General features: G+C 43.6%; 1 protein-coding gene across 11 annotated transcripts in view; it reads left to right on the plus strand.

The window, feature by feature from the left end:
- Positions 1 to 13735, plus strand: part of C14H12orf49 (chromosome 14 C12orf49 homolog) — a 355931-nt gene that overhangs the window by 237001 nt on the left and 105195 nt on the right. For 2 of the 11 annotated variants that reach the window (XM_021073130.1, XM_021073132.1), the window contains exon 7: positions 7756 to 7829. The exons of 8 other annotated variants lie outside the window; for them this stretch is intronic. In XM_021073130.1, the coding sequence (XP_020928789.1) occupies positions 7756 to 7829 (74 nt within the window). The remainder of the gene's footprint in view (positions 1 to 7755; positions 7830 to 13735) is intronic. One more of the 11 variants, XM_021073131.1, reaches the window with a different exon arrangement.

Consider the following 13735-nt stretch of genomic DNA (forward strand, 5'->3'; position numbering starts at 1 on the left):
TCCATCCCTGGCCTCACTCAGCAGGTTAAGGGTCTGCAGTTGCCGTGAGCTATGGTGTAGGTCGCAGGCGCAGCTCAGATCCTGCGTTGTTGTGGCTGTGGTGTAGGCCGGTGGCTGTAGTTCTGATTGGACCTCTAGCCTGGGAACCTCCTTATGCCTTGAGGGCGGCCCTAAAAAGCAAAAAAAAAATTATTGCATACCCACTGTGTGCCAGGCCCTGTTTTCGCAGTAGGGGAGGCCACATTGAACAGGACAAAGAACCTGGCCCTTGGGTGTCCACTCTCAGACCAGTGAGTTGGGGAAAAATGGTTCCCCTTTTGGTTTCTCTAATTCCGGGTCCTTGGTTTTTCTGTGTCCCTGCAGGGCTACTTTTGTGTGCCCTTGTCACTTGCCTTTGTGGATTCCTTCCTCCATAATTATATTTTATGGCTGCTTTGGTATAAAGACAAATATTATCCAGGCCAAATGCAAAATGAAAACATTTTCTTCAACTCTGAAAGCCAGGGTTTTTTTACTTCTGATTTTCAAAGAAATGAAGACATTTTCCTGGGCACCAGTGTCAGGGAGATGGCTCAGATCGTCAGTGTCGGAAAATGAGACACATGAACACGGGGAGATCTCGACAAAGCTCTTTACTTCTGCAGAAGGGCGCAGGTACTCAAAAAGCGAGCGCAAAGAAGAAAAGACCCTCCCCATTTATCCCTAACATAGGTGATATACCTGTCCCCTTCCCATTGGTCAGGTCAGGGCACACATTCTTCCTGGTTGGCTAATTTGAAACAAATTGTTACTGGGAGAAGAGGGAAAGAGGAGGGGTGTCTCAGGAAATGGTTTCAGCTGAAACGGGAGCAAAATGGAGTAACCAAGATTTCCTTTGATAGAAAAGACATGTTACTTTCCACACCAGGCAGTGTGCGCTGCTGTACATAATGGGTCCGTCAGGCCCCCATATCCCTAAACACCATGGTAGGGTTACGTCCTCCTAAACAGAGCCTTGGGACTATTTACTGAAGCTGAAAGGTAAACATACCCAGATATCCATCAAGGGATGGATAAGGTGTGGTCCATCCACACATTGGAATATTACAGCCATAAACAGGAATGAAGGACATAGGCTACCACATGGATGAACTTTGAAGACATGATTCTCCGTGAAACAAGCCCATCACAAAAGGCCACATAGGCTTCCATCTACATGAAATGTCCAGAGTAGGCAAATCTATAGAGATAGAAAGCAGATCAGTGGTTGTCAGGGGCTGGAGGGAGGGGGGTAGGTGATTGCTTAACAGGTACGGAGTTTCCTTTTGGGGGTGATGAAAATGTTTGAGAGCTCAATCAGCATGGTCGCACGACCTTGCAAATGTACTAAATATCACTGAATTATACATTTTACAATGGTTCACTTTATGTTCTATGAGTCCCTTCTCAATGAAAACAAAATGACAGTGGTGCCTGAGATTCCCCTCTCTGACTCACCTTGGAGGCTCTGGGTAGGAGCCGCTAGCCGTTCCCCCCATATTTCCACTCCTATCTCCCTCCTCCCATGTCGTGGCCTTCTCCTGGCGAGATACAAACTGCATTGGCCCAGGAACCCTGGCTGCACTTCCAATGTCCTGTGGGGACGTAGGCCAGAGATTGCATGTGGTGACCCCAGGGTCCACTCTGGCCTGCCGACATATTTTCCTTGGCCCATACACTCTTCTTAAGAATTTCCAATTAGGTGCCAACATTTCAAAACTGAGAGATTTCACATGAAACACACAGGCAGATTTCCAACTTCTTGGGAGAATTGTTGAGGTGCCAACCACTCTGGGTCCCCAATCTTTCACAGCTGTGGGAGACAGCCTGCTGCAGCTGCCCTGTTAGAGGGCTCCCTTCTCTCCAGTTTGCCACAGTCCTCACCACTCCTTATCATCTTAGCCAGCATTACTTTCTCATGACTGACCCCTGTGGCATTGGAGTTTGTGACCCCAGCCTTAAGCAAATGACCAAATCTCTCCAGGCCGCCTCTACAAAATCAGAGAATCGGATTAGGCAATTGTTGAGGGTCTTTTCAGCTGACAGTCTGTGATTCTTAGCTGCAACCTTGATTGTCTACCTGCAAATTTGATGGGCCTGGGAGTCCGTCTGATGTGAAGACTTGGGGATGGAGAGTAAGGACTTACTCAAGGATACGCTTGGTGTCCTGCATAGAATCCCTTCACAGGGCCAATGTGGCCCCCCTCTCTGCTGCTCTGGGAGTAACTGAGAGTATTGACTACCCTTGAGAGGCATCCATCAGAAACCATCAGTTTTCCCTTCTAGGATTGCCAAATTTAGTGAAAAGCAAAAACAACAGACACTCAGTCCAGCTGGAGTTTCAGAGGAACAGTGAGTAATATTTTATAGTATAAGTATACCCCCATATAATAGTTGGGATATACTTATACTAACAAGGCATCTCATCTGGCAGCACTCCCTTTTGTAGATGAGGAAAAGGAGGCTGGGAAGGGTGAGTCACTTTCCACAGTAAGTGGCAGAGTCAGGCACCCAAGCCAGGTCAGTCTGAGTCTAGAAGACTCCTCAAGCCTGTGGCCTCTAAGACTTCCAGGAGAATCCAAGTACTTGATGCACAGGAAACATGATTTTAAAAGAATAAGCCCTACTCAGGTGGAGAGGTGGCTACTTGTTTCTGCATCTGTCTTGCTCTCCAGAATCTTTTGTTGACTTTCTATTGGCACAGCATCCAGAATGGCACTCAGCACACAGTAGGTGTTCATGAAGCATTTTGTCCCAGCAAAGTGAATGAGGAGTTCTGCAGAGTCCTGGCACTCAAACAGTGCTTGGTGCATAGTGGGTGCTTGATGAATGTTGGATGACTGGGTGATCATTTTTTATAAGGACAAGTAACATTTTCCTCTCTGACCACACATCAGAGGCTACCACACTGCAGGAAACCCATGGTGGCTGCCCACTGAAACCCATAAATCACTGTGCACCTCAATGGCTGTGCCACCACCAACATCTGTCTCCCTCACCTGAGAACATTCTCTGAAACTCACTCATAATCATAACTGAAAGCAACACGTTCCCGATTTCCATATTATTAGAAAGAGGTGGAGCTCGCCATAAATGATTCAAGACGTGTCAATCAAATGACAATACAAATGATGCGTTTATTTATTTTCGCCTCTCATAGCTGGCTTGCTTTGTTCCTGTGTGCCTTTTCTGGGGGGTTTCTCGCGCCCTCCTTTTCTCTTTGAAGTGTGTTGGCTAATATTTTATTCATTACAGAATCTAACAAAGCCTGTGTGGTGAAAGAATCCAGCATGGTATCTCTAAGAGAGCGATTAGCAGAAGCACCTGGAGGCTTCAGGGCTCCAGTTGGTTCTAGAAAATTCTGGTTCTTCTTCTGAGTTGATTCAGTCATTGGGGAAGCAGGGACACAGCAGTGAGCAGGGCAGACACCATCCCTGCCCTCATGGAGCTGACAGGTATCATGGGCCCTAGATGAGAGACTTAGCCCTCCTGGGCCTCCCCTCTCTGATGGTGGGTTAGGCTGCCAGTTCCCATTTGAGCAGAAATCCCAGGTAGCCCATTTTAAACAGTTTCCTGACTGGCAAAGGAATGAACAAATGTGTGGCCTCTTTGACACTGAAGTTGCACTCCCAAGAATTTATCCTAAAGAAAAAACAAAGGATGTACACAAAGACTTAATCCACAAGGGCTTCCTCTTGCCTTCTTTTTTTGTTTTGTTTATTTTTAAAATTTTTTTATTATAGTTGATTTACAATGTTCTGTCAATTTTTGCTGTACAGCAAAGTGACCGAATTATACATATATATACATACACATTCTTTTTCTCATACTATCTTCTATCGTGTTCCTCCATAAGTGCTTAGATATAGTTCCCTGTGCTATACAGCAAGATCTCATTGCTTATCCACTCCAAATGCAATAGTTTGCATCTAGTAACCTCAAACTCCCAGTCTATCCCACTCCCTCCTGCTCCCCCAGAATATTACTCAGCCATAAAAAGAACAAAATAATGCCATTTGCTACAACATGGATAGAACTCAAGATTTTCATATTAAGTGAAGTCAGAAAGAGAAAGACAAATACCATATGATATCACTTATACATGGAATTGAAAATATGGCACAAATGAACCTATCTACGGAACAGAAGCAAATTCATGGACATAGAGAACAGACTTGTGGTTTCCTCTTGCCTTCTTTTTGTAGTGGAGAGAAAACAGAAACCCTCTATGTATGCAGCAATCTTACTCAGTGGCTCCAGAGTCTGTGTCCTGAAGTTCTGAACCCTGTGCTCTTGGTACAGAGCTTCCATAAAACTCTGAAGGGGTGAAAGGCAAGAGCCGTGTTCTTTGGTGCTTGTGCTATGGGTGGTTTTGATTTTTTTTTTCCTTTTGGCCTATGTTGTATTTTGAGTTTTCTTCTAAGACCATCTATTACTTACATACCTTACCAAAAATAGAAAGCAAACAAGAAATATCAGTATTTAAGCCAATCAATTGATGTGCTATTTCTGTGTGCCTTGTGTTGTGAATGAATCACCCCACATCTGCCAGAGTCACTTGTCCCCAGACATTGTGCCCACAGGGAGGGCGTCCCTGTGCTGTCAGCCAGGGTGTCCATCGCAGTCCGAGTTGTATCCTGGTGCCATGTGGGGCTTTTGAAATCAAGGCAGGTTGCGTAAGGGCGGCTTGTCCTGGAGACATTTATCACCCCTGAGTTATTTTTATTGGTGTGTAAACTGAGCTCTCCTCCTTGGGAACTTCCTGAGGCTGTAGAGAATCCCAAAACCCCTGCAGAGGGAGGATGAGGTTGGCCGGAGCATGGGATTTTGCATGAGGCCCCCCTGTCCAGAGTCAGAAAATGTGTCAAAAGGAACTTGACACCTGGCCCGGCATCCCGGGCGTTTGCCAGGCCCGCCTGGTGGAGATGATGGTGAAGCTGATGATCATGATGATGGTGATGTTACAAATAAAGCAGACAGTCCTTGCTTTGCATGGTTGTGCAGACTGCAGAGAACGTGCAAGCTGAAATTGTGCAGAACTAGCTTAAAAATCAATGCGATAAAATAAGATTATTCTGTGACCTTTAACATTTTTGTCAAAACATTGAAAACTCTCTCACTGTCAGTTATAAATGTTTAAGGAAATGAAAAACTAGTAAAACTCACATGTATTTAGTATACTTTAGGCCACTGGAAACACTGAGAACTGAAGTGTTGTATTTCCATGTGTAAAAATTATCGAGCGTAGTTTGAATAGCGCTTGCCTTCTTCTTCTGGCTAACTAATAATACAGAGAGAGTATCTTTTATATGCCTTGGCAAATTGTCGTCTTCCTTTCTAAGTTCGGATCAGTTTCCAACATTTTATCCTTTGTGCTTTCAATGTCATGAAATATCTCCGAGTTCCTGCCGGCCTCACTTCCTCTGAGATATCTTCATCCTTTTCGTCACAACCACTTCCCTCTTTTTTTTTTTTTTTTTTTTTTTTTTTTGTCTTTTTGCCTTTTCTAGAGCCGCTCCCGTGGCACATGGAGGTTCCCAGGCTAGGGGTCTAACCAGAGCTATAACCACCAGCCTACACCAGAGCCACAGAAACGCGGGATCCGAGCTACATCTGCCTCCTACACCACAGCTCATGGCAGCGCCGGATCCTTAACCCATTGAGCAAAGCCAGGGATCAAACCTGCAACCTCATGGTTCCTAGTCAGATTCATTAACCACTGAGCCACCACAGAAACTCCCAACCACTTCCCTCTTTATGTCAGTAAATCTATCTTCCTCTGGCAGCAGATCTAGAGCCTCTTAAATGGAGACAGTGTCAACATTCCTGTGATCATCTATTTGTTCTATAAACGTATAATCTTCTCAAGGTTAATGTTATGGCAATTTGGTTGGGCCAGGGTACCCAGGTATTTGGTCAAACATTCAGGTACTTTTGTGAAGGTATTTTTCAGATGCGATTAATATTTAGACTGTGGACTTTGAGTAAAGCAGATCACCGGCCTTAATGTGGGTGGGCCTCACCCAATCAGTCGAAGGCCTTAATATAAAAAGACTGACCTTCCCCAAGGAAGAGAGAATTCCGCTAGAAAATGGCTTTTAGACTCAAGCTGCAGCATCAACTCTGTCTCCAACCTACCAGCATACCCTGTTTGGACTTACTCCTTTATCTATCTGTCCATCCATCCATCTCTCTATCTGTCTGTCCACCTATCTACCACTCTATCTATCTACCACTCTATCTATCTATCTATCTGTCTGTCTATTGAGAGCATATATTTCATATCTGTATGTTGTACCTGACATGTCATCTTCTATTATTTCTTTCTCTCTGGAGAGAGAACCCCAACTCCTGGTGTTCTCCAATGACAAACCCCTCTGAAGTTTGATTTAAATCTCATTTCCAGCTTTACTCTTTCATGTTTTTGCTGCCCTGCACTTTCATCTTTGTTGACCAGTCCTTTCTTTGTATTATCTATTTGTGCAAAATGTCACGCCGGTTATCACTGAGAGACAGGGAGGCAACACAGGTACACACTCAGCTGTCCATATATATGAACTGAATGGCAGATGCTCAGTGACCACTCACCAACAGACTTGGAAAGAAGTGACGTGATGTGTCACTGACTGTGACACACATCAGTTATTTACACAGTGATCTGGGGACTGAAGAGCTAGCAGCAAAGTTTGTACTTTGGGCAATCACTCACACTTACTATGCCATGATCAGTGAAATTTGAACCATGTTGGGGAGGGGCAGCTAGTGTTATTGTTTTAAACTTGGTAACTGAAGTTCATGCGTATCAGAACCACGCAAAAGCAAGGACTTCTATAATAATCAATAATAGCTGGGGCTCCTGTCGCGGTTCAGTGGTAACGAAACTAATATCCATGAGGATGTGGGTTCGATCCCTGGCCTCGTTCAGTGGGTTAAGGATCCAGCATTGCCGTGAGCTGTGGTGTAGTTTGCAGACGTGGCCCAGATCCTGCATTGCTGTGGCTGTGGTGTAGGCCAGCAACTACAGCTCTGATTCGACCCCTAGCATATGGGGAACCTCCATATGCTGCTGGTATGGCCCTAAAAAGACCCCTCCCCCCCAAAAAAAAATCAATAATAACTAAGGCTTTATGCCACCTTTGGGTCACGTGTCCTTGGCTGAAGACCTGGCCTTTCAGAGCCTCAGCTTCCCAATCTGGAAAAGGAAGGATCAAATCCTGCCTCATAGAGATCACATGAGATAATAATGCATGTAAAGTGCATTATAACTGGTACATGCCAAGCACTCAATAAGTGTGAACTAGACTCATTGTTACCAAGCAGATGTTCCAGTTCTTAACCGAACTGGGATTGTCTGCTCTCCGCCTCCCCAGTAGACCAGGAGCTACTTAAGGAAAATGAACTTCTCAATCTCTGGCCTCAGCTCCCAGCGCAGTACCTGGCACAGAGTAGGTGCCCATTAAATGCTTGTTAAGTGAGTGAGTAAAAACCAAGACCAGCTTGTTCCCAGGTTGCCCATGTTAAATGTAGCTGCAGAGAGTAGCCAATAACATTTATTGAGAACTTGCCATGTGCCAGCAACTAATGATGCCAGCCCATAAAGGCTATGCAGTATCCAGTTCACTATCTAGGCAGCCCCGTCAGGTGGCTGTTATCATCCATGTATTTCAGTTCCAGAGAGGCAAGGGCAGGGGTTTCCACTCAGCCTGCAGGACCGACTGGTGTTTGGTCTCTGTCCAGCAGGGTCCAGTGGGCAAGCCAGTAGCAGGGGCTGCTTCAGGAGGTGCCGAAGGGATGGCAGAGCTTTCCAAGGGGTGAGTTCTCATTGAGGGCGAGCAGACCTGCAGTCACTGTGGAGAGGTACCCGGCTTTTGGTGCTGTCCTCCCATTCTGAGAGGCTTCACCAGTCCTCACCACCTCCCACAGAGTCCCTTTCTTCCTGTCTCCTCCCGTCCCAACCTGCCCGGCCGGCTGGGGTTTCATCGCTCCAGGCTCCAGCTCCTTGTGCTGATGATGGGCGGTGCTGGGTTACTGAGCTAAACAGATCCTGGCTCTTTCTTGACCACCCAAGTCACTGCTGAAGCAATTAATTAGGGAACCAGATGTGGCCGTGGGACAACTCATCTGTTGCTGAATTGAGCTGTTATTTAATTTTTTATTGCTTTTCAAGTTTTCACAAGTGGGTTGTTCTATAAGCTCCCCTTAAACTCCCCAAAGTGGCTCCCCCCACCCCACCCCCACCACCCCAGGCATGATGCACAATAGGTATTCAAGACAGTCTTGTTTGGTTTTCCTACTGTATTATCTCTCCTGGAAAATCAAACAGCTTGTAGCTCCAGAGACAGAAGAAAGGGTAGAAGATATGGTCGCCATGTCTAGGGAGCCCAAGGCCCAGTGCCACCCACCTGTCAACCCTCTCCCACTTCCCAGCACCCAATGGACCCCTAGAGCACCAGGGATCCAAGTTTGAAAGCCCTTGACTATTTTCTCAATTGGCTGACTTGTCTGTTTTCTGTAAACTTCTTGAGAGCAGTGGGCATGACAAAACAAAAACAAAACACCAAGAACTTGGAGGCAGACAAAGTTGCTTGCTTTCTGGCTCTACTACTTACTACATGCTTGACTTGCAAAAAGTCCCTTAACCCTTAACCTCATGGGGGCTCAGTTTACTCTTCTACAAAATGGGGAGAATCATAAATACCTACTTCATAGCATTACCATGATGATCAAATTAACTGTTCAAGTACCTTGTAAATTCCCAAACATGAGTGAATCTTCCTCCCACAATGGTCTGTATGCAGTAGGCACTAAAGAGATGTTGGATGAGTGTAAATAAGTTGACGGATCACATTTCCTGGGACCTTTGGGAGCAGATTGAATGGTGGAGATCTCAGATGCAGTGACTGGCCTGTGGGGGATTTGGGGATGAGGTGGGCCATTCTCTCTGCCCCTTCAGTCATCTCCATTGCATGACTGCTACTCTGTTTACGTGTCAGACTGGTCCTGTCTCCAGGATCTCTCTGTGTCTGTGCAGCAGTTCTTCCTTAAGAAGGAGAAAGAGGAACTGATCTCTTCTTAGATAGCATTGTTTCATCCCACCTCCCCAGCCCCCGCTCCAAGCTTCCCCCTCTCCTTGGCATATGTTGGGTGGAGCTAGCTTCTTGTGGCCCCGGGAAAAGAAAACTGGGCTCCAGTCTACACAATTTTAGTTGCCAGGGGCTCACAGCCTGCACGTAAGTGATCCATTCAAATATATTTCCCGTGAGATCTTTAGCTGAGCATTTATTATGTGCTAAAAATTTTGCATGTGTTCACGAATCCTCGCAACAAACCTGCAACATAGTCACCATTGTTAACCCTATTTTACAGATGAGAAATCGAGGCTTAGCAAAGAAAGGGAATCAGTAAGGGTTTGAGTCAGGATCTTGGGCCAAATCCGATGGGTTCTGGAGCCTTTGCACTAACCGCTGTCCTGTACTGCCTGAGCCTCCCTCATGACCCATGGTCACTGTGTCATTGTCTGGGTCATGCCCACACTTCCAGTGGGGCTCCCTAGTTGGTCCTCGTAAAAGGAGGCAAAGGGGCTATTTCAGCCCCAGACCCTGACCCTTTCCCTGAGGGTCTTCAGGCCTGACTCTTTGTGTTTGGCAGCTGGGTTTCCCCAGTCCTCTGAGGGGCCTTGGAGCTCACTCATCAATTTAGAATTAGACGCATAATGATGGATCACTTATGCTATGCCGCACACTGTGCAGGGCACTGAGATTATAGTCATGGCCCCTGCCTGCAGGGGACAGAAAGTAAATAGATGATGCTCTTTGGGACCCAGGCCCTCCACTGTCTAATGCAGTGGAGCCCAAACCCAGGAAAAGAGACGCGTAGAACTCAAAGGTTAGCAATCAATCCTTTTCTCCTAGATTAGTTATCTATGGCTGCCTAACAATATTCCCATAGTTTAAAGGCTTCAAACAACACATATTTATTATCTCACAGTTTTTGTGAATCCAGAGTCCAAGCAAGGCTTATCTTGGCCCTCTGCTTAACATCCCTCACTGCAGTCAAGAGGTCAGCTGAGGCTATGGTTTCATCTGAAGTTCAACCAAGAAAAGATCTGCAGCTGCAGAAGGAGGACGCAGAGGTAGTCATTAGAGTCTGGTCTCAGTGGGAATAGCTAAAAGGTATATTTTTTACTAGGAATACAATTCTCATTGGCTTTTCTACAACTTACCAGGCTGAAAAAGTGTTTATCTTCTTTGTAGCCTTGGCTGATATTACAAAATACCCTCCAAATGCAAATTAAGAAACAATGAGATATCATTTCATACCTATTAGATTCTCAAAAATAAACAAAATATGATTTTAAGAGCAGCAAGCATGTGATGAAATTAGAACTCTTATTTGTTGCTGGTGGGTTAGCAATTTCTGTGGATTAGAAATTTGGAAATATCAATTAAAACTAAAGATGTACATACCCTCTGCCACAGCAAACACATTTCTACATGTATGCTCTAGAGGAAACTCTCATGTGTCTACACAGACATGCACAAAATATTTATGTTTGTTATCATTAACAACAAAACTTGGGGAGTTCCTGTCGTGGCTCAGTGGTTAATGAACCTGATTGGTATCCATGAGGATGCAGGTTAGATCCCTGGCCTCGCTCAGTGGGTTAAGGATCTGATGTTGCCATGAGCTGTGGTGTAAGTCGCAGACACGGCTCGGATCCTGCATTGCTGTAGCTCTGGCATAGGTCAGCAGCTACAGCTCCAATTAGACCCCGCCTGGGAACCTCCACATGCCATGGGTGCAAACCTAGAAAAGCTAAGAAGACAAAAAAAAAAAAGAACAAAAATTGGAAAACAATAACTGTGTCTTACTAAGAGTATAGATTAGTAAATGGTAGTTTATTTACAAAGTAGAATACTATTCAGCAATTAACATGAATAAATTAAGTCTCAGAATACATATAAAAAGGCAATTATGAGAAAACAAAGCAAGTTGTACAGTTTTATATATGCATAGAAGCATTTCCAGAATGGGAGAGAAAGTGTCTCTGAAATCCTGCTTTTCCATGAAAGCAATGAGAGCACTATCAAAAATTGTCAAAATCAACTTTTTGAGGTCTCTGGAAAGTAACTAAAGGCTTACAACAACCTGAAGATTATTTTTTTTAATAGCTAAATTTCGGTGACAATAGTATTGCATCGTTTTAACTTACCCTAATCCCATCCTCCTCCCCTAGTTCTATGGTGGCCTTGAAAACTAACAGCCTTACAACTATGATAGCTAGGCAAAACAGTAACCCAGTAGCTGCTGGTTAGGTCAGATGGGTTTAGAGCTCCCCAAAAGTTCCATACCCAGAGAACTGTCACAATTTAACCTGTCTGGTGGCTTACTGGAAAGGTCCATTCTTGGGGCTTGTCTTTATCTGACCTGACTCACAACTCACCCAATTCTATTTCTATGGCATTTGTCAAAAGCAATCAGTGGCAATTTTTTAACATCACAGTCACCTGGAGGCAGTTTAACCATTTGGGGCTAAAAGAGGCTGACCAAACAACTGGGGGGGGGGAGAAAACAGAAATAAACAAAAACAAAAAAACCCCAGAGCTATCAACTGTCCATAGGAGGCTTTGAATAGCTCAGATATAGACCTGGGAATCTAGAAGGCCATAAGATGGTGTGTATGCTCAAGAAATAGCTTAGAAGGTACTCATGTCTCAACTCTGGCTGACATTGAGGATCTTTACAAGCAGAAATGAAGCAATTGTCCACTACAGCATGAAAAGTATACCCCAACACACATAGGCCCTCAGCAAAGGCTGGGAGACTAACTGGCTCAAGACATTTAAGAAGATCTCTGTTTAATAAAAAGCTGACCAGTAAGCTAGCAAAGCAGAGATTTCAGTGACTATACACAACAAAGATTAAAGACTTTACAGAATAAGTCCAGGAAAGTCACTAAACCAACAGTAACAACAACAAACAGCAAAAGCCCTAGGGAGGCAGGAAGCCTGATTTCCAGTGTTGCCATATTATATTACTAAATTTCAATAAAAAATATAAGACATTCTCAAAAAACAGAACTATATGGCTCATTCACAGCAACCAGTCCCTTTGGAAACCAAGATTTTGAACTTACTAGTCAAAGATTTTAAATCATCTGTTTTAGATATGTTCAAAGAACTAAAAGAACAAAAGGAAAGTTAAGGTGATAAGATGATGTATCACCAAATGGAGATATCAATAAAGAGATAGAAATTATTTTAAAAAGCCAAATAGATATTCTAGAGTTGAAAAGTATAGTGCCATAATCAGAATGAAAAATTCAGTGGAGGAACTCAAGAGCAGATTTGAGTTGGCAGAAGAAGGAATTAGCACATGTGAAGACAGGTCACTTGAGGGTATCCAATTTGAGCAACAGAAAGAAAAAGGAATAGAAATAAAAGAACAGAGCCTCAGAAGCCTGTGGGATACTATCAAGCATACCAGCTATGCATGATGGGAATCCCCAAAGGAAAGGAGAGAAAAAGGCAAATGGGATATTTGAAGAATAACATCACAAATTTGATTTTTAAAAAACTAATCTGCATATCCAAGAAGCTTAACAAACTCCAAGTAGAGTTAACTCAAACAGATTAATATGTAGACATGATATGTCACGGGTAGTCAAACTATTAAAAGCAAAGACCAAGAGAAAATCTCACAAGCAGAGAAGAGTGACTCATCATCTCAATAAGATTAAGAGTGAATTTCTCATCAGAAATTATGAAGTTTTGGGAGTTCCTGTCATGGCTCAGTGGTTATCAAACCCAACTAGTATCCATGAGGACGCAGGTTCAATTGCTGGCCTCGCTCAGTGGGTTAAGGATCCAGTGTTGCCGTGACTTGTAGTGTAAGTCACAGGTGCGGCTCAGATCTGATGTTGCTGCGCCTGTGGCGCAGGCTGATGGCTATAGCTCCAATTCAACTCCTAGCCTGGGAACATCCATATGCCATGGATACAACCCTAAAAAGACAACAGACAAAACAAAACAAAGAATAAAGAAATTATGAAGTTTTGGAAGCAGTGGGATGACATATCCAAGGTACTGAAAGGAAAAGATTGCCAACAAAAGATTCCATATCCACTATATCTATCCTTCAAAAATGGAGATGAAATTAAGGCACTGACAAATATATAAAGACAAAGAATATTTACTTCTAGGAGACTTGACCTACAAAAATACTAGAGGGAGTCATTCAGGGTAAAAGGAAAGGACCCTAGGCATTAATTTGAATCCACACAAAGGAATTAAGAGGACAACTGAAAGTAATTACATAGGTAAATATAAAATAATGCATAAATGTATTTTTCTTTTCCTTTCTTATTTAAAAGACAATTGCATAAAGTAATAACTACTAACTTATGTTGATGGCCTTATAATGTGAAGATATAATTTTTCTTTGTATTGTATTGTGAGACAGCAATAGCACAAAGCAGGGAGTAAAGGACAGAGCTATATCGAAGAAAAGTTTTGGTGTACTGTTGAAATTAAGTTGATGTTCATCTGAACTAGATTGTTTTAAATTAAGGTTTTATTTGTAATCCCCAGGGCAACTACTAAGAAAATACCTTGAAAAATATAGTAAAAGAAAGAACAAGGGAATTTAAATAGTATGCTAGAAAATATCTATTTAATACAAAAGGAGGCAGTAATGAAGGAATGGATTTAAAAAAAAA

Source organism: Sus scrofa, chromosome 14, assembly GCF_000003025.6.
Source record: "Sus scrofa isolate TJ Tabasco breed Duroc chromosome 14, Sscrofa11.1, whole genome shotgun sequence".
Taxonomy (NCBI): domain Eukaryota; kingdom Metazoa; phylum Chordata; class Mammalia; order Artiodactyla; family Suidae; genus Sus; species Sus scrofa.